A 24,147-nucleotide genomic window follows, 5' to 3' on the forward strand; every position below is an offset into this window, starting at 1 on the left:
GGGCACACCATCCGGCTGATTTCAATGCCCACCCAAATACATTTAAGTCAATATTAAAGGGACATAAAACCCATTTTTTTTTTCTTTCATGATTCAGATAGAACATTCAATTGTGTTCCATTTCTTGGTATCTTTTGATGAAAATCAGAGAAGTAAGCTCAGGAGTGTGCATGTGTCTGGATCAATATATGGCAACAGTTTAAGAAAAATGTTACCCATATGCAGGAGCTCAAGACACCTACCTAGGTATCTCTTCTATACCCCACTGGGAGTGTAATTTCTTTTGCTGGCTGTGTTTACACAGTTAATTTAATCTATAGCTTGGAACTAAGGCCAGAAACATTCAGAATAGGTAAGGATACCACAGGCTAAATCAACTATTTCAAATGCCAATATAAGGGTAATATTAATACACTCCAGCAGATAACGTGGATCATTGGGTACAAATTAAAGGGGAGAACATTTTTGAGTAAACTTTAAGTAACAAAAAATGTTGTAACATTGCAAAGTATTACATGGCCCGCACCTAGCTACTTCATGATGCCACCCAAGGTAGTGGTAAGCCAAGGGGTAAAATACAAAACATGGCCTTTTTAAGCAACAGAGCTGAGAAACCACTGCCCTCTACTAGGGACTGCCCTGCAATGTCCACCCTCAGGTTTCTCACCACCCTAGATGGCTCTCCCACATGCACTTCACTCCGTGAGCTCCCCTAATATAAACTGCTTCCGCCCGGTGCAATTTAAACTGCTTCCACCCGGTGCAATATATGTCCTGTTTTATGTCCCTTTAATAGTAGGTTCTGTGTTATACAGTCATATGAAAAAGAAAGTACACCCTCTTTCAATTCTATGGTTTTACGTATCAGGACATTATAACAATCATCTGGTCCTTAGCAGGTCTTAAAAACAAAGTTTATGCTTACCTGATAAATTTCTTTCTTTCCGGGCATGGAGAGTCCACAGGAGGAGGCAAAGAGCACCCCAGCAAAGCTGTTAATTGTATCTTCTCTTACCTATAATTCCCAGTCATTCAGCCGATGGAAAATGGAAAAAGAAGAAACACAAAAGCTATAGGAGGTGCCTGAAAAAACTGCCGAATTATAATTTAAAAAGAGGGTGGGGTCGTGGACTCTCCAGGCCCGGAAAGAAAGAAATTTATCAGGTAAGCATACATTTTGTTTTCTTTCCTATGGCATGGAGAGTCCACAACATCATTTGAATTACTAGTGGGAACTAATACCCAAGCTAGAGTACACAGAATAAAAAAGGGAGGGAGAGCAAGGCAGGAGGACCTAAACAGAAGGGATCACCGCTTGAAGAACCTTTCTCCCAAAAGAGGCCTCAGCCGAGGTAAAAGTATCAAATTTGGAAAAAGTATGCAAAGAGGACCATGTTGCCGCCTTGCAAATTTGTTCCACAGAAGCTTCATTTTTGAAAGCCCAAGATGAGGAGACAGCCCTAGTGGAATGAGGAGGCTGCTGTCAAGCTGTCTCATAAGCAAAACGAATCGTACTTCTTAATCAGAGGGAAAGAGTAGTAGAAGTGGCCTTCTGACGCTTATGCTTTCCAGAGAAAACAACAAACAGGGCAAAAGATTGCCGAAAATCTTTAGTAGCTTGTAGGTAAAATTTTAGAGAACGCACAACATCCAGGTTATGCAAAAGACGTTCCTTATGAGAAGAAGGATTAAGACAAAAAGAAGGAACAACAATTTCCTGATTAATGTTTCGATCCGACACCACCTTAGGGAGAAACCACAATTTAGTACGAAGGACCCCCTTATCTGCATTAAAAATAAGATACTGGGAATCACACTGCAGAGCTGAAAGTTCAGAAACTCTGCGAGCAGAAGAAATAGCAAGAAACAATTTTATATCAACAACATGCATCGGCTCAAACTTTAGGAACTAAGTTAAGGCTCCAAGGTGGAGCAACAGGTTTAAACACAGGCCCGATTCTGACCAGGGTCTGAACAAAAGCTTGAACAACTGGTAAATCTGCCAGACGTTTGTGCAAAAGAATAGACAGTGCAGAAATCTGACCCTTCAGAGTATTAACTGACAAACCTTTCTCCAGGCCATCCTGAAGAAAGGATAACATTTGGGGAATCCTCACCCGGCTTCAGGAGAAACCCTTAGATTCACACTAAAAACATTATTTACGCCATAACTTACGGTAAATCCTGCGAATAACAGGTTTACGAGCCTGAAGCGATATCAATGATACAGGACTAGGCGTTCAATCTCCAAGCAGACAGCTTTAGAGAATCTAGATTTGGATGGAGGAATGGATCCTGAACTAGAAGGTCCTTCCTCAGAGGTAACCTCCAAGGTGGAAGAGATTACATCTTTACCAGATTCCGCGAACCAGATCCTGCGAGGCCAGACAGGAGCTATGAGAATCATAGGCGCTCTCTCCTGTTTGATATAAGCAATGACTCGTGGAAGGAGAGCAAACAGAGGAAACAGGTATGCTAGACCGAAATTCCAAGTAACCGCCAGAGCATCTATCAGAGCGGCCTGAGGATCTCTTGACCTTGATCCGTACTTTGGAAGCTTGGCGTTTTGACGAGACGCCATCAGATCAAAATCTGGAACCCCCCACCTGAGGGTTATCCTTGAGAACATTTTTGGATGGAGAGCCCACTCCCCAGGATGAAAAGTCTTTCTGTTCAGAAAATCTACCTCCCAATTGCCCACTTCTGGAATGTGGATGGCAGATAGGAGACAATCGTGAACTTCCACCCACTGCAGAATGCGAGTCACCTCCTTCATGGCCAAGGAACTCTGAGTTCCTCCCTGGTGGTTGATGTAAGCCACCGAGGTGATGTTGTCCGACTGAAATCTGATAAACCGGACTAAATATAATTGAGGCCAAGCTGTCAAGGCATTGAAGATTGCTCTCAACTCTAAGATGTTTATAGGAAGAGAAAACTCATCCCGAGACCACAGGCCCTTAGCTTTTAGAGAACCCCAAACAGCTCCCCAGCCTAACAGGCTGGCATCCGTAGTAACAATCACCCAGGAAGGTCTCAGGAAGCAGGTTTCCCCCAAAACAGATGTTCCTGTGAAATCCACCACGAGAGGGAGCTTCTTCTTAGGGGATCCAGATCTATCCTCTGCGATAAATCGGAATGATCTCCGTTCCACTGATTGAGCATGCAAAGCTGCAGAGGTCGTAGATGGAACGATGTCCACGGAAGCCACCATCAGACAAATCACCTCCATGCATTGAGCCACTGATGGATGAAAAGCAGACTGGAGAGAAAGGCAAGAAGTTTGAATTTTCTGACGTCTGTCAGGAAAATCTTCATGGATAGGGAATCTATTATTGTCCCTAGGAAACACACTCTTGTAGCTGGAACTAGAGAACTCTTTTCCAGATTCACTTTCCACCTGTGGGAACGAAGACAACATCTCTGTATGAGATTTTTCTAGTTGAATAGATGAAGCCTGAACCAAGATGTGATCTAAATGAGGTGCCACAGCAATTCCCTGGGATCTGATCACTCCCAATAGAGCCCCCAGAACCTTTGTGAATATTCTGGGAGCCCTGGAAAGACCAAATGGAAGTGCAACAAACTGGAAACGATTGTCCAGAAAGGCAAACCTTAGAAAACATAAAATTATGCTTACCTAATAATTTTATTTTCAGATGGAAAGAGTCCACAGCTACATTAATTACTTTTGGGAATTCAGAACCTGGCCACCAGGAGGAGGCAAAGGCACCCCAGCCAAATGCTTAAATATCCCTCCATCTTCCCTCATCCCCCAGTCATTCTGCCGAGGGAACAAGGAACAGTAGAAGAAATATCAGGGTGAACAGGTGCCAGAAGAACAAAAACAACAGACGCCCCACAGAAAAAAATACGGGTGGGGAGTTGTGGACTCTTTCCATCTGCAGAAAAGAAAATGATCAGGTAAGCATAATTTATGTTTTTCTTCATAAATGGAAAGAGTCCACAGTTGCATTCATTACTTTTGGGAAAACAATACCCAAGCTATAGAGGACACTGAATGCTAAAACAGGAGGGTACAAAAGGCGGCCCATTCTGAGGGCACCAGGCCTGAAGCCCCTACCCAGCAAAAAACCTGCTTCGTCCGAAGCCAATACAATTTTGAAAAGGACACGGACCCACAGAAGTTCACAAGCCTTGCTATAGACTGCAGAAACTAGACTCGACTGAGCCAACACACCTCCGAGAGACACCATCGCCCAGCAGTCGGTCCCCCACAACACACCCCTTACGAGAGAAAGGGATCAACTACCGTAAACTCCCAAAAGTAAGAGAACACAGAGAAACCAGACAAGGATACCTGTTAGACCTGAAATAGGGCACAACAAGTTCCAAATAAAACTCCAGAACCAAGTCCTGAGAAATAAGGGGAGGCAACGCCCAGACCCCAAAGAGTACAGAAACCACAAGATTTGGACCGGGATCCAAAAACAGAGAAGAAAACTTCTATTACAGTGCAAACACACCTAAATAACAACGGAAGACAAAGTCCTCAAGTCGCAAGGAACTCAAAATATCAAGATATTCAGAAGCCAAAATATGTGCCGCAAACCCAGATAGAAAACACCTGCATCAAGCACACGCAATAGTCATACCAAAATGACTTATAAATAAAAATACTTGCAGAGCAAGTAGAGAGCAACTGAAGAAGATTTGATAAAAATACACTTCCCAGTAATGGGAATCAAACCTGAGTTGTCAAAAGACCTAAGCTGTTGCTCTAACCATTATACCAGATCAGGGCACCAACCCCCACATTCAAACTTCGAAACATCCACTGAGCAGTGGACACATCACAGGCTATCCACAAGCCACCAAAGCAACTCGCGTAACCTGAACATAGAGAAGCACCAAAACCTCAAAGAGGCTCACCGTACCTCAAGACCCGAGGACTAACTCCAGATCTCAGATTCTGATCCCAACACCAGACCAGCCCAGCGACAAGCAGAACTGACAAGCAGGGGAACAAAAAGACCCCAATCTCCGGCCCAGAAAAAGGGCAAAATGGGACAGACCTAGCTACCCCAATACAGCTCGGGGTGCCAACCCAAATAGGACCCTCAATTAGGAACTCCCAAGAGAACCTCATAGAGATGAACGGAGAAATGCAGTAGATTGCAATAAGACCCAGCATGATACTAATGACAGGCTTAACACAGAGACTTCAATCTCCACAGATGGAACAGAACACCCCACTATAGGGTAAAATACCCATTTCAAAACACCTACCTACAAGACAGGACAGGCAATCTCCCGAGAGAGGAAATTCCACCTCCTAAAGCAGAACAAAACTACCCCCCCAAGGGGGAGAGCATAAAGAACACCACCGCACAAGTCCCAAACAGGAAGCCATAGCCTGATGAAACAAAAGCTAAAAGAAAATCATCCAGACGCCATCATTCAAAGGACAGGACAGACCAAAAGGAGCGTATCCAAAAACACACATATCCTGGCCAAAACCTTTCAAATAAAAAAAGTTATTTAAGCAACTTTCAATCAAAGACCCTCACACCTCTTACCGCACCGGGACCGGAGTTGATACTAGTAAAAGTAAGAAGTCTCTCACAAGCTGCAAATCCGCTGTCAGAGATGGTTTAGCCCTGGAAAGCTGTGATATGGATCGGTAGATAATTACTATAGCCCCAACATGCGATCGTTTATACACAGAGCTCTAAAACATACACATAGGCTATTCAATCCGCTCTCAATGAATACAAGCTGAAGTCACTAAATCAGACTAGAAATTAAACTGCGCCACTGAAAAAGCGATTCAGTTTGACCATAAAAACACTAACGACAGAGAATAAAAACACCTCTAAGTCTCATCTCTGCAGTGTTAGCCCAATGTCAAAAACAAAGTTCACACACCATTATGTTTCTCAATTGTGCTATAGACCCTAAAAAAACCTTCAGCCAGTCGCTCAAATAAAAAAGGGGAAAATTAACCCCTTAACATTTCATTAAATCAATGTCTGCAAGGCTGCACAAGAGTTAACCCCTAATGGTCATATGTCCCATATGATAATCCACATGATAATCCACTAGAGGAATTAACCTCCAAAGTGCTGTCCTTCAGTACCTAGAAGGCAAATGCACTTACTTTTGGATCCAGCTGCAGGGCAGGAACAGCTTCTTTAGGTGTGATAGATACTACACTCTCTATCAGGGACCTGAAGAAAAAGAAAGAACAGAGTAACCAACCCTGGCTTTCTATGAAGGGGTAGCAATGGTGTTAGAAATAAAACGAAGACAACTTTGCTACTTTCCATCTGCTAATAGCCACCATTACTCTTACTAAAGAGATTGGCATGGACACAGCATAGCCCCTAATCCTTGCTAACAGGGAAAAGTACCCATACAAGGATTAAATATCTTCAGACAACATCTTGGCACATCCTCCATTGACAAAGGCAAAGAGAATGACTGGGGATTATTGGTAAGGGAAGTTACACTTAAAGGGATATTCCAGTCAAAATGTAAATGCACATAGATTTATTACATCTTTGAATAGAAACATATTTGCAATATACTTGTATTGTCAAAAATGCTTCTAGTAAAACTAATCACTGTTTTAGTGTTAACATTTTTCTCTGCATGCGCATGTGAAGCATAGCTAGATATTGTCACTGCACCCACATTTTAAATAATGCAGCTTCTCAGATCATCAGTGGGGCTTGTATCATGACAGCAATTAACAAATCGAGTCATTACCAGATGGTACAAGCACCTTAGGCTCTCTGAGCAAGTGCTGTGTTTAAAACGCTGGTGCACGATGCATACTTAAATAAACTTTTGAAACAGCTATAGCTTTTATTAGAAGCATTTCTGCTAATGCATATACCGTATTGTCCCGAGTATAGGCCGCACTTTTTTCCCTAAATGTAAGTCTTTAAACTAGGGATGCGGCCTATAATCGGGATGTTGCACAAAATGCCATAAAAATACTGTTATAGGTAAGTACCTTGAATTGTCTGTGTTGGACGGAAGCGCTGTTTTTGTTTCAGGGAGAATTTGTGCCTCACGGATCTGCAATAACATCAGTACTGGATCGCTACTGTTGCCGGTTATGACCCACTCTCTCTAACAGCGTTGACATGATATCCATGACAACCACAATCAATTGCAGCAGTTTGATGATGTCATCAGAGTCGGACTGTTACACTGGGCTTCCTGGAGACACCGCTGGCCGCCGCCAACAACCGAAGCTCCTGCAGTGACAATCTGCATGACCCCACACTCAAAGCTGCACTCAGGAGCAGCGAGTTTAAGCAGGAGAGCAAGAGCCCAGATCTGGGACACAGCCGGACTCTGAGCCACCACGCCAGTACAACGCTTGGGAGTGAACTCCCCCTACTTTCATTGTGGTTTGGGAGCTATACTATGGGAGTGTTGCCGACCGGAGAGTCAGTGATATCACAGCGGGTCTCACAACTCTGAGACGTTAACCGCAGAGGTCCCTAGAGAAAGTGATGCTGGTGAGAGCCTGTTGGAGGTACAGCTAGCAGCTAGAGGGACAACTGTCAATTATCCTATTTTCCCTAATCGTTGTGTGTGATGATGAACCGTTAAGGGGGAAGGTAAGAGAACAGGACCTGTTACACAGTTGTTGACTTTAAATAGCTGGGCTATCTGGGCACATTTGCCTGTTAACCGGTCACTAAAGAGAATATCACCATTGACACAACGTGAGAGATACTGTAACAGGAAATGTTGTGAGGGGGTTGTTTGAGGAAGAAGGGGGCTAAGAGGGTGTGGAGGGCTGAAGGGAGGCTTGTGTGAGGTAGGTAGTTAATAGGGTGAGTAGTGGGCACTGTGTGAGGGAAGGAGGCTGAGTGGGTTAAGAGAAGGAAGTAATGTGTATGAAAGGCAGTAATGTGTTAAAAATTTAATTTCTTTAAAATGGCACCAAACTTTAAGGGTGCGGCCTATAATCAGGAGCGGCCTATACTCGGAACAATACGGTATATTACAAAATTTCTTCTGTCCAATACCGAAATGCACCCATATGGTTTCCAATTTTGTCTGGAATATCCCTTTAACAGCTTTGCTGGGGTGCTCCTTGCCTCCTCCTGCTGGCCAGGAGTTGAATATCCTATTAGTAATTGGAATGACGTTGTGGACTTTCCATGCCATAGGAAAGAAATTAGGTAAATACAACCTCAGATAAATAACACATAACTTATTACACCGTGTCATGAAGACGTGTGAAAAACTAAGTACACCCTCCCTGACTCTTACTGCTTCCATAGGAATTAAGAGGCTAAGCAGCCAGGTGCTGTTATTCAAATGCCCTTGATTAATTGATCAGCAAGTGTGACCACCTCTATAAAAGTCAAAGTTTTAGCAGTTTGCTGGTCTGGAGCATTCAGGTGTGTGTTAACACAATGCCAAGGAGGAAAGACATCAGCAATGATCTTACAAAAGCAATTGTTGCTGCCCATCAATCTGGCAAGGGTTATAAGGCAATTTCCAAACAATGTAAAGTCCATCATGCTACAGTGAGAAAGATTATTCACAAGTGGAAAACATTCAAGACAGTTGTCAATCTTCCCAGGAGTGGACATCCCAGCAAATACACCCCAAGGTCAGACTATGTAATGCTCAAGAGAAATTGCAAAAAAACAAGAGTAACAACTCAGAGTCTACAGGCCTCAGAATGTCAAAGCTTATGACAGTACAATTAGAAAAAGACTGAACAAGTATAGTTTGTATGGAAGGGTTCCGATGAGAAAGCCTCTTCTCACGAAAAAGAACATGGCAGCACAGTTTAGGTTTGCTAAGTTGCATCTGAACAAACCACAAGACTTCTGGAACAATGTCATTTGGAAAGATGAGACCAAAGTGGAGATTTTAGCCATAATGGACAGCGCCACGCTTGGTGAAAACCAAACACAGCATATCAGTACAAACATCTCATACTAACTGTCAAGCATGGTGGTGGAGTGGTGATTATTTGGGCTTGTGTTGCAGTCACAGGGACTTGCAGTCTATGGGGCCGATTTATCAAGGGCCGAATGGCCCCTGATGCCCCTGTTTCAGCGCGAGCCTTCAGGCTCGCCGGAAAAAGCAGTTATGAAGCAGTGGTTTTAAGATCGCTGCTCAATAACGGGCCCGCTGCCTCTGAGGCTGCATACATTAATCTGCCGATCCTATACGATTGGGTTGATTGACACCCCTGCTAGAGGCTGATTGGCCACGACTCTACAGGGGGCGGCATTGCTTGTGCAATGTTAAATGCCGACAACGTACGCTGTCGGCATTCAACGATGTCTGTCGGACACGATACGCTACAGCGTATAATGTCGGACAGACATTGATAAATCGTCCCCATTGAGTCGACCATGAATAACTCTGTATATCAAAGAATTCTAGAGTCAAATGTGAGGCCATCTGTCTGACAGCTAAAGCTTGGCTGAAATTGTGTCATGCAACAGGACAATGATCGCAAGAACACCAGCAAATCTACAACAGAATAGCTGACAAAAGAAAAGAATCAAGATGTTGCAATAGCCCAGTCCTCAACCTGATTGAAATGCTGTGACAGGACCTTAAAGGGATATTAACCCCAAATTTCTTATTTAATGATTCAGATAGAGCGTGCAATTTTAAGCAACTTTCTAATCTACTCCTATTCTCAATTTTTCTTCGTTCTCTTGCTATCTTTATGTGGGATTCGCAGTGAGTAAGTATGAGTGCTTTTACCATGCTTTCCTTCTGTGAATCTGAACCTAAATTTAGTCTGGTAATAGGTGTTGATAATATATGATAAAGGGTTAAAGGGGTTCCTGTGGTTGAAGCACAGGTTTGCGGAGGTTATAGTCCTGCCGGCAGTTGTGATACCCCTCCAGACAGGTAATCAGTCCTGTGCTGGGATAAGACAGGTATTGTGAGTCCTGTCTGTGATAAGCGCGCAAGAAATATATGAATGCCAGTTGACGGAGAGCTTTTAAGATAAGCTCCTCCGGGCAAGGTGGCAGTGAGTGAGTCTCACGTATGTTAAAGTTTCCCATATTCATTCCCATAATAGAGTTTTGTTACCCACCTGAAGCTCCTGTTGATATCTGATGCTTGCTTTTGCGGCTATATAAAATGATGCTGTGCGTAGAAAATATTAAGTGGCTGTGCATGTTATTATTGTGGCTATTATTGTGTTGAGAAATGGGAACTGCTTATTGATAAGAATGCACAGAGAAAATTACATGTATAAGGTAAAAGAAAAAAGAGTTAGTTTCTGCAAAAGACAGAAATATTTTTTTTAAACACTGTCAGTGAGTACTGCTGTGTGATAAATAGAGAAATCTCTGTGTTAAAGAATGTAGCAGGCAAAGAAGGGGGGCCACCACTGAGCGCGCACATAGATCAGAAGAAAAAAAAAGAGAGAAGAAACTGGTACAGCAGCTCTGTTTGTAAGACTTTTTGTTTGCTTGCAGTAAGGAAATTTTGTATATTGAGATGCATAATGTGTGATGGTCTGTAGGTTCTCACTGTGGTATGAGTGTAACAGATTTGCTTTAAACCAAAAACAGAATGTGTTATTTGAAAATGATTGTCCCAAGCCGTGCAAAAGTGGCCATTTTGCGGGGTTTCGGAAAAAAAATACATTTTGAACTTGGTGACAAGTTAATCTGGTAAATTTTATATGTATGTCGTACGCTATGAAATAGATGCTTTTCTGAGAAAGAAAAAAAAGGGAGTGAATCTCTGGTATGCGAGATGAAATAAGCTTGTCTGTATCGCTGTAAAAATGTAAAACTGTTTCTTTCTGTTTCTCTGCTGGGAAATCAGACGTTTTTAGAAGATATTTTGTAATGTTATTTTATATACCTGTATTTTAAAGTCACCAGCATGTTTTAAGTATGTGGTATTCATATGCAGTTTTAGTTTTAAGTGATAATTGTTTTTCGGCATGTAAAGATATGATATTGTTTTTGCAAGTAAAGTAACGGCTTTGAAAGTGGCTTTGAAAGTGCGATGGTGTGTGTGATTTTTTGTCACGCTCTGGTAAATATGAAACTGTTTCGGGTATGATTAATGGGTTAACATATGTTGTATTTGTAAGGTCTGTGCACGGAGTTAGTGCACCTAATGAGATATAGTTGTAGGCTGTAGTTGAAAATATTTATCTAAAAGTGCGTCCGTTTTTGTTGCAAGTAAATTAATCTGCAGGTCATGCTACAGTACAGAGGTGAAATTTGTGTGGTAAATCATTCAAGCAGCCTAAATTATGGTTGGGATATACATATGTAATTTACGTGATGAATGGTTAGTCCTTCAAGGGACAGTCCACTGTACAATTGTTTTATATTTGTGTATTTTCAATGACTTGTTATACAAGCTGCATAGTATAACATATAGGAGAAATTGCATTTGCAAGTTTATTTGTATATATATGAAGTAGCTGGTTTTATGCTTTCAAAACACAGTTGATTGCAATGGGTTGAATTTTAGATAATAAGAATATCTCATTATGTTATATTTGTCTGTAAAATCAGAGCTCAGTGCGTAGACGGAGCAATAGAAAATTGTCATTTTCTTATTTAAAGGACCAGTGCAATAACACTGTATTAGTAGATTGCAAAATGTATTTTAAGAGACCTTTCTTTGTATATATTTATTTTAAATCTGCCGTTTAGATAGCAGATATTTCTTTTTGCAGCATAACTTAATTCTCTCTGTAATGCAAACTGAAGTGATAAGTTGTCTACAATTTTAGTGTAGGGATCCGTGAGACTAGCGGACAGAAAAAAAACCCCCGAAAAAACAGGAGTGAAAATATTTAAAGGGATACAGGCAAACTGATATAACATCTGAGAATTTAAGGGAATATTTACATAAAAGACGATGAGGTTTATTGTAAGCCTAACACTAGTATATTTCACTGTGTTAGCAGTTTCAATTAAAGATTATTTTTAGTTTGGGTAAAATGTCCCTTTAACTAGCCTGCATCCCGCTGTGAGTGCGTTCTTATGCTGCTTATGCTTGCTTAGGCTATTTAATGAATGTCAGTATACATTTTTTATTATAAGGATCATTGGGAATAATTTAAAGGGGAAATTGTATTAGTATTCTTTTGTAGAAAGCTTATTTTTTGTGTTATATGCGGTTGATTATATTTGGCTAGAGAGCTGCAGAATGGTGAATATCAATTTATACACAATATTAAATCCAATAATTTTGTTGTGGTTAAACTAATTAGCATTTATCAAGTTTTAGTGTGAATTTTTTTTTAAGCAGTAAACAGTGTTTCTCCTTTAAGTAAAAATGAAACTTTGAGCTTGCCTTACTATCTTTGAGAGGAATGATAACACTGTGCATGTTTTGCTTTTCTTTAAAAAAAAAAAAGTTTCTCTGTTTGGCTTTGTTGCAGAGAGAACGATTTGCACTTTACATTGAAAGCGGCAGTACTGGTGTTCTATGTTATAAAAATGATAACTATAAATTGCTAACTACAAAAAAACAAGTATTTATATTATATTCTGTCACAGAATATAGCTTAAAATGATCATTTTATTTCTGTGGCTGTCAAACTGTATCTCACAGATATTTCAGAACTCTTTGTTATTTAAAATAACCCCCACTGCGTTCAATAAATAAATGAGATATTATTTAAAGAAGTGATTTCAGTGACACTTTCAAATATATATAGTTATTTGGTTATTAACTAGTCTACCACTATTATTGCAATGACTTTGATTGCTGCTTAACAGCTAAGCCGTGGGCTATAATGTGTCTACAATAAACACCCCTACTTCTTAAGGCGATACGGGACAGCAAACAAATGATGCACATTTTATCTGATTCTACTGCATTTATATAACTTGCTAATTTATCTGATCACAGTTTTGGTTTTATTTATATGGCTTACGTGTATTTTGTCTCTTGGTGTTGTAATGAGATTTAAACAGCCTGTGATAAGAGGCAGCCCTCAAAGGCTTAAAAATTAGCATATGAGCCTACCTATGTTTGGTTTAATCTAGGAAGGTTGGTTAAAATTAAAAGTCCTATCTGAATAATGAAATTTTCATTTATCCTACAATGTCCCTTTAACAGTGGCTACTGTGGTTATCTGATCGTTCCCAAATAAGCGCAATTTTATTTGTGCAATCTGCAACTGAAGTTTCTTGGGGATCTGCTGTGATTGTTTTCTTTGTGTGATATCAAAGTTTTGTACATAGTGGATGTTTTTAATTAATTGTAGTGTTTTGAGAGTGTTGCATTTCAGTGAATGTCAGAATATGTGTTGAATTTTAGGTTACTGGTGGTTGTTTGAAATTTGTGTCGGCAGCTAATGTTTTGTTTTGTGACAGACAAGAACAATTGGTTTTCAATGTTTGTTTGTTATGTTTTTCTCTTTTGTGACTACGTGTGAAAGCATGCTGTATGGACAGCATATTGAATTGTGAAGTGTATTTGATTTTGCTTGCTATTGAGAATTGTCTCTGCATGAGTGGAGTGCATGATTTGTCGTTTAGTTTCTTGTTATCTTGTGTTTGCGTGTCACATGAGATGTTTCACGCAAACATGGGGGAAGTATTGATGAATATCTTTATGTAATGGGGGTGATTGTTTTTAGGAGGTGAACCTAAAACGTTTTGAATCTCCTCTTACAATGTTATTGCATAAACCACCAGCTGTGCCCTAAATTTCCCTGTCCTTGTCTTACCCCTATGCAGGATGCACTACGTCCCTAGGATTGTCTAGAACTTTCCTTCATTGGGAAACTGGCCACAGACAGACCATGGACCAGCATCTACCTTGATGGCCACCCCGGTCGTAGCCTGTACACCCACACCCCACTCCTTTTTTTCCCTCCCTGGTGGATTAGATCTTTTTATTGTCTTTCGGTGTTAATTTCAGATGCCTAAAATGGTTTTATTTTTCTATTTGGTTCTTAACACTATATTTGTATTTGCAGGATGAGAGTATGCAGCTGTCTTCAGAGATTGAAACACACTAACTGAATTATTTTTGAGTTTCCATATTTAGGTAAAATCTGTACAGGCAAAATTCCATAAGTGCACTCTTCAAAAGATTAAAGATTGAAAGCAAGTAAACCTTTAAAGAAAGAAAAGATGAAGATGAAAGACCTTTTGTCAAGCTTGTTTTAACCACCATACTGCAGTAAAAGTTACTGAACTATCTTTGGATCCATTCTTTGCTTTGCATGCTGGTACCAGCCCCAGAACTGGACTCTGGGTAATCCATGACTGTTTCCTCTGATGTGTGTCGTCAGGACATAAAGACTATCCTTCTCTGGACTGTGCCTTACCGCTCGATATGGAGGTCCTGTTATGCTGTTACAGGGTCAACCAATTAAATTAGGGGAGTATTGTCTTAACTCCATTCCTTATATTGCTTGTTTTGTATTCTCTTGCATTTGTTTTATTTTTATTGATCATATTGGGTATAAGACATCATATGCTTCATTGGTATTAGTGCACATGGTAGTTTATGTGCTTAACAAAGTAACCCTTTAGATAAATGTAACTGTGAACTTCGCAGTATTGTACTCTATTGAATGGCCCACTGAGTATAGAAAATAGGTTTAAGGAAAATGCTGCAACATAGTATAATATTTTAGACCCTTCACCCTTTAGAACATAAGGAGGACACGTCTAAGCTAGAAGTTTATAGTAAATATACATAGAAATGTTTGTTCAGGGAATAGCATAATTATAGTTTATGAAAGCAAATGTATTTTTCCCTTTTATTAATTAGTATGGTATCTGCAAAGTGAATTTGGTCATTCCTGATGTTTGTCAAAGAGAGTAATTCTTACCATAAAGATGTGTTTACCTTTAAAAGAACTTGTAGTTTTAAATGATGTTCTGTTTGTATGCTTTCCTCATACAGGAGTGTGAGGGAATTTAGGTTGCATAAAATAATTAGTAAACTAGTAGTGTTTATATCAGATGAGATTGTTGAATATTAGGATCATGGTTGGAGAATTATAAACATTATAGATAGCAGCCATCCAGAATAAAGCAACACAAGGTTCTTTTATTTTTTTAGAAGTTCAAAGTGACAGTGTAAAGAAATTCCTTTATTTTTATTGACTGTTTTCTTTTTTTCCATTTTTGCTACAGGGCAGGCCTTAGCATAAGTTTTAGCATAACCCTTCAGGCCTTTGATGAAGTCTGGCAGATTTTCACTTGCTTAGTGTTCATGAAGTATCATTTAAAAGTGTATAGAGAAGTTGTAAATTATTCTCTGAGAAGTGTCAATGTATTTAGTTTGTATTATACATCAACAATGTTTTGTTTGATTTTAAATGACATAGGATGACAGTGACGTTTTATTGGGACATAATAATTGTGATTGTATTGCGGTGTGTACTCATCCTGTACTGTTTCTGTTTGCTTCCTAGACTCCCTGTGACCCGAGTGTTTGCTTGCCATGGGTATCCACTGGTTGCCTTGTCTACCCCATGAACAAACCATCAGATTTCCAGTATCTCCCTGCGGAAGAACCGTGGATAAGCACCCCTACTGCAAATGAATTGTTGGAGAACTGTAATATAGCAAAGTGTCAAGGTGCAGCGCTCTCAAATGGACAAAGACTGTTCTTAAAGTGATCAGAGGCCACATAGAGACAGTTGTGCTGTTGCTATGTCATGCTTTACTGTGGAAAAGGAACTGTTGGACATATTGGGGGGTGCTAGCAATGCAGGTGGAGAGATAGAAGATGCAGCGTTGTTTGGGGGTAGATGGCGGGCTGGTTGGGTCTCTGTGCTGGTAGACCGGTAGTTTTGGGAGGGATGGAAGATAGATGGAAGGTATTGGAGGGGCTGTACCTATATGCAGTGACAATTAGCCTATAAAAGTATATCACGACATAGGAATATTTTTCTCTTTAGTATTCTTATAGAGTTCTGTTACCATAATATAAGGCTTTACTAATTTTCTATGCCTGTCTATTTTTATGTTATTCTGTTAGAATAAAAGGATGGTATGTTAGGGGTAATATGAACCTGACGGCAGCCATCTTGTTCCCCGCAGCCATCTTGTGATGATTAGCATCCATTTTGTAATGATTAGACTTTTATTATACTGGGTTATTCTGTAGTGAGAACTATGTGCATGTTATGATAGTTTCCTTAGCTGTTCGGTCTTGTCAATGTACCCTGGCCCTACGCCCAGAATAAGATGGTTCAGAAACCTTGCTGTCTCCGCAGATGTTAGCCTATTATGACTATGTAATTATTGTTATGAGAAACTCATGTTCCAGCTTTACCTTGTATTTTGCTCTGTATAACTGTGTAAGATGACGCGGTCCTAACGTGTCATCCCCTTAACCCTGTATGCTGTTATAAGAAATGCTTGCACTGTGCAATAAACAGAATTGGCTTTCGATCATAATGCTGCGTGGTCTGAGTCATTCTAAGGGGCCCTTATCAGATAATCTACATATGGTACACTGGCCCCGTGGCTTCGGCCTGACCTGACACTTACCCCCCTGGGGGGACACCGAACAATTTATTTAAAGAGATACAATAGATTTTTTATGGCTTTAAAAGATAGATAATCCCTTTATTACCCATTCCCCAGTTTTGCATAACCAACACAGTTATATTAATACACTTTTTATCTCTGTGATTACCTTGTATCTAAGCATCTTCTGACAGCCCCCTGATCACATGATTTTATATTTATTTTCTACTGACTTGTATTCAGTACTGTGTTGTACTAAATCTTAAATAACTTATTGGGCATGAGCACAATATTATCTATATGGTCCACATGAATTAGCAGTCTCCTGTTGTGAAAAGCAAATAAAAAAGCATGTGATTAAGAGGCTGCCTATAGTGGCTTAGAAACAGGCAGAAATTTAGAGGTTTAAATGTTATTACGTATATTAATATATCAGTGTTGGTTGTGCAAAGCAGAGGAATGGGTAGCTAAGACATTATCTATCTTTTTAAACAATAACAATTTTGTAGACTATCCCTTTAAAAAGCAGGAATCTAAAGCTTAGGAGTCTACCCATTTTAGGTTCAGCACCCTGGATAGTGCTCGCTTATTGGTAGCTACACTTAGCCACCAATAAGCAAGCGTAACCTAGGTTCTAATCCAAAAATGGTCCGGCTCCTAAGCTATACATTTCTGCTTTTTAAATAAAGATAGCAAGAGAACAAAGACAATTAATAGGAGTAAATTAAAAAGTTGCTTAAAAATGCATGCTCTATCTGAATCATGAAAGAAATACATTGGTTTTAGTATTCCTTTAAGAAAGCTGTGTATAAATGAATGCCTGCAAACCTCAATGAACTGAAGCAACATAGTAAAGAAGAGTGGGACAAAATTGCTCCACAACAATGCGAGAGACTGGTAGGCATACAGAAAATTATTAAAGGGATACTAACCCCAAATTTTTTCTTTCATGATTCAGATAGAACATGCAATTTTAAGCAACTTTATAATTTACTCCTATTATCCATTTTTCTTTGTTCTCATGTTATCTTGATTTGAAAAAGCAGTAATGAAAGGTTAGGAGCCAGCCCATTTTTAGTTCAGCACCTGGGTAGCGCTTGCTAATTGGTTTGCTACATTTAGCCACAAATCAGCAAGTGCTACCCAGATGCTGAACAAAAAATTGGCTGGCTCTAAAGCTTACAGTACTGCTTTTTCAAATCAAGATAGAATGAGAACAAAGAAAAATTGATAATAGGAGTAAATTAGAAAGTTGCTTAAAATCTCATGCTCTATCTGAATCATGAAAGAAAAAAAATTGGGTTTAGTATCCCTTTAAAGTTATTTCTGCTAAAGGTGGTTCTACAAGCTATTGAATCATAAGGTGCACTTAGTTTTTCACACATGGCTTCTCCATTTTGGCTTTATTTTTGTTAAAGGGACATAATACTCATATGCTAAATCACTTGAAACTGATGCAGTATAACTGTAAAAAGCTGACAGGAAAATATCACCTGAGCATCTCTATGTAAAAAAGGAAGATATTTTACCTCACAATCTCCTCAGCTCAGCAGAGTAAGTTCTGTGTAAAAAGTTATACTCACCTGCTCCCAGCTGCAGGTAAAAATAAAAAAAAAAATGAAGAAATGAACAGCAGCCAATCAGCATCAGCAGTGCTGAGGTCATGAACTCTTACTGTGAACTCATGAGATTTGACTTAACTCTCATGAGATTTCATAGTAAGCTTCCTTTACCTGATTGGTGAAATATGAGAGTTCACGAGGCTCACCCCCGAAGATGTCCCAGGACAGACACACTAAAATGCTGCTTAGAAATCCTTTACAATGGGAGGTGGCTACTGAGGAACGTTTGAGGTAAAATATCTTTCTTTTTTACATAGAGATGTTCAGGAGATATTTTCTAGTCAGCTTTTTACAGCTATACTGCATCACTTTCAAGTGTTTAAACATTTGGGTATTATGGCCCTTTAAATAAATCAAGACACAGTGTAATATGTCATCATGTGAGGTTCATCTGAGGTCGTATTTACCTAATTTTAAGACCTGCTAAGGACCAGATGATTGTTATGTCCTGATATGTAAAACCATAGAATCCAAAGAGGCTGTACTTTCTTTTTCACATGACTGTATGTGTAGGCTGAAAGGGAAGTAAGATCTGCTCATCATTCATTTGGTATCACTGTACCACACAGACTGCGACTAGCGCATTGTTCTGCTCCTTCCTGATGACATACGTTACCTAGGACGTGGAGTAAGTACGCAACCTATATATTGCATTATGTGTGAGACGGGACTTAATGAAGGCACCAGAACCTCACATGACTTCTGACGCAGCGGAAGTAAACAATGTAGTAGACGACAACGCACCTGCTCTGGTGTCCTGCTGTATAGCCTCTCCATCTGCTCCTTCCTGCGCCGCTCATGCCCAGCGTCAAACACAGGTATTTTCAGCTCACTCCCTAGTGTGGCACGAATATTTGCCAGCTTAGCACAAATGCTGTAGTACCGATCCTTCAGGTCCTCCGCTGATCTTTTCTGTAACATTAGAGAAACAAAACATGATCACAGTAGGGTAATTAGTGATAAAGTGACAAACCCTTAGCCTATAGGGAACATAAGGGTTACACACACTAATAGCTTCTGGTCACTTGTGTATGTAGTTCCTTCTGTTTTAAGGTCACACATTAGCTGAAGTTCATTAAGAAAGTGCCATTTTACACAGAGCCGATCTGACAACTGGTTTACTTAGGACTTTAATAACAGATTAACATCACATAAAATGACTCACCTTGAACTGCTGATGATCATAGCGGTCATGAATGACAACAAAGCGAAGGTCAAATCGCCGACACAGGTCAAACATGTGGTCTGTCTCAGCCTTTGTCCAACCATCGTCATGTAAGTACATCTGATACTCTTGTTCAGAGTATACTGGGACTTGCACTGTCTAACAACAAAAAGGCAGAGAGTTACATGGTATCCAACAATTTCTGCAGTAAACTGATACGTGAAAACAATGTTGCAGTGTCATTCAAGCCAGGAGCAAAAGATCTCAAGCACAAATACATTTAGCAGTGCTTGATTCCTTCATAGATTCTGCAAAAACTTAAAGGGAAAGTCAAGTCAAAATTAAACTTTGAGGATTCAGATAGGGCATGCAATTTGAAACAATTTCCAATTAGTTTTTTCATCAAATGTGCTTTGTTCTCTTGGTATTCATTTTTTGAAAGCTAAACCTATGTAGGCTCATATGCTAATTTCTAAGCCCTTGAAGGCTGCCTCTTATCTCAGTGCATTTTGACAGTTTTTTCCCAGCTAGACAGCGTTCATGTCTTTCATTTTGATAATACTGTGCTCACTCCTGTGGAGTTATTTAGTCAGCACCGATTGGCTAAAATGCAAGTCTGCCAAAAGAACGGAGATAAGAGGGCAGTCTGCAGAGATTTAGATGCAGGGTAATCACAGAGGTAAAAAGTATATTAATTAGGGCTGCAACTAACGATTATTTTCATAAATCGATTAATCGGCCAATTATTTTTTCGATTAATCGGATAAAAAATAAATTTATAATTTTTTTCCTAAATTTAAAATAACATCCACATACTGAGTGTTATAAATATAAACTTCCGACTAAAACTTTACATTAAAACAAGTGTTGGTCCAATTTGTTAAGCAGCAGAACAAATTTTTATAATTTAAGCAAAAGAAAACAACAAACTGTTTGAAAAGAGGTAGAAGTAATAAGAGGTAGACAATCACTGTTTATACTGTTCATTCTGTGATTCACTCTTTCAGAAACTTTGCATTGAAAGGCAAAAATGTCAACATGTTCCTGGCTGAGGCTGGCTCTCTTTTTTGCAAGCTATTTTGCCTGCAGCTGAGAAAAGGCGCTCAGATGGTGTTGAGGTGCCTAAGATTCATACATAGAGTTTTGCCAATTTCACCAAGGTGGGATATTTATCTTTGTTAGCTCTCCACCAATGCAAGGGGTCTCTCAACAAAGTAAGCCTGGCCTTTATTTTATCATAAAAATATCTTGAATATCTATATGCAATGGTAAATAACCATCTATAAGGTTAGGGGGGAAAATATCTAGTCCACTCTTAAAATAACAGACATATACTTAAAGAGGTTGAATTTGATACATATTCCAATTAATTAAAAATAGAAATCAAAAAAAGGCAAAAGGGCTAAAGACTATATATCAGTAAAAGGACACAGCCTTACACATTTATTTATAGAGTACATATATCAGGAATAGCAAGCGATCCGCTAAAAATTGTGCAAACAGGTAATAGTGACATCAAGTCATAACAAATGCCATCAATCTAGGGCTAAGTGTAAATAACAAGCTCAGCACTATATCATGCATAGTCCCAAATCACCTGATTTTATATAAACAGTACAAATTATGACTCCTATTTTATTTCTGGGTTGCACATAAGACAGGAGTAGTTGTAAACGTAAAAAAGAAACTTAGTGTCCTAAAAAAGTGAAAAGTAAAATGTCTGTAGACGTCCTTTAGGTTAAGGGCATAACCATAAAACAATACCATGTGTAGGAGCTCATTGGAGTAAAGCAGCTGGTGCTGTGCACAGACCACCTAATTGCAAACCAACTAATCGATTATGAGATTCGTTGACAACTATTTTCATAATCGATTATTATCGATTATGCCGATTAGTTGTTGTAGCTCTAATATTAATAGAAGCGTGTTGGTTGTGCAAAACTAGGGTATGGGTAATAAAGGGATTATCTATCTTTTTAAACAGTAAAACTTCTCAGTAAACTGTACCTTTAACCCCTTTTTTGGTAGCATTCAGGAAGCAGCGTTAAGGTATGTATTGCAAGGTATCAGCATTATAAAATATTGCTGTTATCCCATGGTCACAACTACTTAATTTGTAACTATATCGCTGTTTCCTGTGTGACCTCCCACTGCTGAAATCACACCGCACTGTAGCGGAGAAAAGTCACACTCTGGAGCCCACAAGAAAACAGGCAGATGGCACAAAGCGGAGATCCCAGTGACAAAAACAGTAAATTGTTTAGTGTAGGAAATGCCTAAAACCTACCACAGTACAGAGCACACTGACATCCACCTTTACATAGCTGTGCCGCTGCCACTCTAGAAGCAAACCTCAGGCAAGGATGTTGCTCAGGTTTAGGCATCACAGAGTGTGTGTATATATATATAACAAGCATTTTTATTTTAAAAGGTTTGTATGTTGTGACAAAGGAACTTAAAAGTCCAGGCAATCCAGCACTCAGAATATATGCACGTCAACCCAGGGCTACTGCCACTGAAGCCCAAACAATGATAAAAAACAGAAGGATGGGTGACAGCATCAAAGGCTTAATTTTATGAAGACATCAAAAATAGTGATGTTTCAAAAGCCAATCCCTTAGTCATGCATGATAGCATGACTAAGGGATTGGCTCCCGAAATGCCGCTTTTTTTGTTGTCTTCATAAAATAAAATTAAGCCTTTGATGCTGTCACCCATCCTTCTGTTTTTTTGTTTTGTTTGTTTTTTGTGACCTAAAGGAAGCCAGTGTAAGGCCTGGCAGAGGTACAGCAGATACGCAATGGTGTGTAAGGAATTAGTCTGCAGAAAATGAGAGAGGATAAAGTTGCAGAAGTCAAGATGGGACATGATGAGTGAGTGGATTGGAAACTTAGAATCTTGTCGCACATTTCATCCGATCCTTACGTGACACCAGCAGAACTGAGCCAGACAGAATGAGAGGAAGAAACAATCTACAGTTTAATTAAACTTTAATAATGCAGACAGAGCGGCAATGTTAAGATGCGTTTCAATTCACTTAAGATATTGAAAAAAGCAAGAGCACCATTTTACAGTAGAGAAAGAGAAAAAGTGAAAGTAAGTCAAATTTGCTTTGTTCTCTTGATATCCTTTGTTGAAAGTAGGGCTGCACGATTAATCGCATATGCGATTTAAAAACCGCGAGAGTCGCGATTTTTTGCTAAAAAAAAAAATCATCAGAAGTGGCTGTAATGCATTGATTTGTATGTGATTTCTTGCAAACCAGCTCCATCTAGTGGTTGCTTTTTGCACACATTTGTAAAATGGCTGTTTTACTTTCACTTTCTGATCTCAGTAGCAGCCGGCCAATCTAGAAGTCTAACACCATAGCCCATGCAGGAATGAAGAGGAGGGAAAGCCACTTACTTATATTTCCCCCTAGGGACGTCTGCAGTCTGAAACTTAGGGTATGTAAACATTACTGAACCTCCCACACAATCTTCTGCTCTCTGAGAAATGGCTCAAATACATAGCAGATGCAGTTAACCCCACGACTGCCAAAAAGGCTAAAACTGCAGTCCCCTCTGCTGCTGGGTTAACTTAACTGCATCTCCAATGTATTTGATATCAGCAAGGCACAGCATTTCTGAAAGGAGCAGCCCCCCACCCCTACTGAAATATGCCTGTATTGGATTCCTGCACAAGAGCAGGGTTTTGTATTTTTATGCTCCAAGAGTGTATTGGACATTGAGAAACATATACATTAAGATTCTGTAGTGTTAAATAAACTTTTTAATACAAAATGAAGGTGTTAGCCACTAAGAAAATTGCGATCAAATCACATTTAAAAAAAAAAAAACATGTACATTAAGATTCTGAAGTGTTAAATAAACTTTTTAATACAAAATGAAGGTGTTAGCCACTAAGAAAATCGCGATCAAATCACATTTAAAAAAAAAAAATTGCAATTTTTTTTGTTGCCCATATCGACCAGCCCTAGTTGAAAGCATACCTAGGTAGGCTCAGGAGCTGGGAGGTAGCTGCTGATAGGTGCCTGCACACACATGCCTCTTGTCATTGGCTCAGCTAGCTCCCAGTAGTGAACTGATGCGCTGGAGTGGACTTTGTATTACAACTGTGAATATAGTTATATGCAAACAATCGTGCAATAACTTGCTCTAACACAGGGATGGCCAACTGGAGTCCCTATGCACTAGGGAAAAAGTAAAACAAAAAATAAGCTTCTGGTGAGTGAGCCAAACCATAACAGGACATACAGGATGTAACACAAGCCAGCAATGAACAGTAACAGGAAATACAGGGTGCAACACTAAACAGACAGCCGGTGACACAAGCCAGCAAGGAACAGTAACAGGATATACAGGATGTAACACTAAACAGACAGCAGATGACACAAGCCAGCAAGGAACAGTAACAGGATATACAGGATGTAACACTAAACAGACAGCAGATGACACAAGCCAGCAAGGAACAGTAACAGGATATACAGGATGTAACACTAAACAGACAGCTGGTGACACAAGCTAGCAAGGAACAGTAACAGGATATACAGGTTGTAACATTAAACAGACAGCTGGTGACACAAGCTAGCATATACAGGATGTAACACTAACCAGACAGCTGGTGACAAGCTAGCAAGGAAGAGTAACAGGATATACAGGATAAAACACTAAACAGACAGCTGGTGACACAAGCTAGCAAGGAACAGTAACAGGATATACAGGATAAAACACTAAACATACAGCTGGTGACACAAGCTAGCAAGGAACAGTAACAGGATATACAGGTTGTAACATTAAAGAGACAGCTGGTGACACAAGCTAGCATATACAGGATGTAACACTAACCAGGCAGCTGGTGACACAAGCTAGCAAGGAACAGTAACAGGATATACAGGATGTAACACTAAACA

The 24,147-nt window shown here is 39.6% G+C and overlaps 1 protein-coding gene across 1 annotated transcript in view; it reads right to left on the reverse strand.

Annotated features, from left to right (window-relative positions):
- The window catches only part of DMAP1 (DNA methyltransferase 1 associated protein 1), a 258,949-nt gene that overhangs the window by 179,507 nt on the left and 55,295 nt on the right, over window positions 1–24,147 (reverse strand). Inside the window, exons 5-6 of the mRNA XM_053693398.1 lie at window positions 19,236–19,394; window positions 18,815–18,982 (exon numbers count right to left, since the gene is read on the reverse strand). Coding sequence (XP_053549373.1) covers window positions 18,815–18,982; window positions 19,236–19,394 — 327 coding nt within the window. The remainder of the gene's footprint in view (window positions 1–18,814; window positions 18,983–19,235; window positions 19,395–24,147) is intronic.

The sequence above is a fragment of the Bombina bombina genome, chromosome 10 (genome assembly GCF_027579735.1).
Source record: "Bombina bombina isolate aBomBom1 chromosome 10, aBomBom1.pri, whole genome shotgun sequence".
Taxonomy (NCBI): Eukaryota; Metazoa; Chordata; class Amphibia; order Anura; family Bombinatoridae; genus Bombina; species Bombina bombina.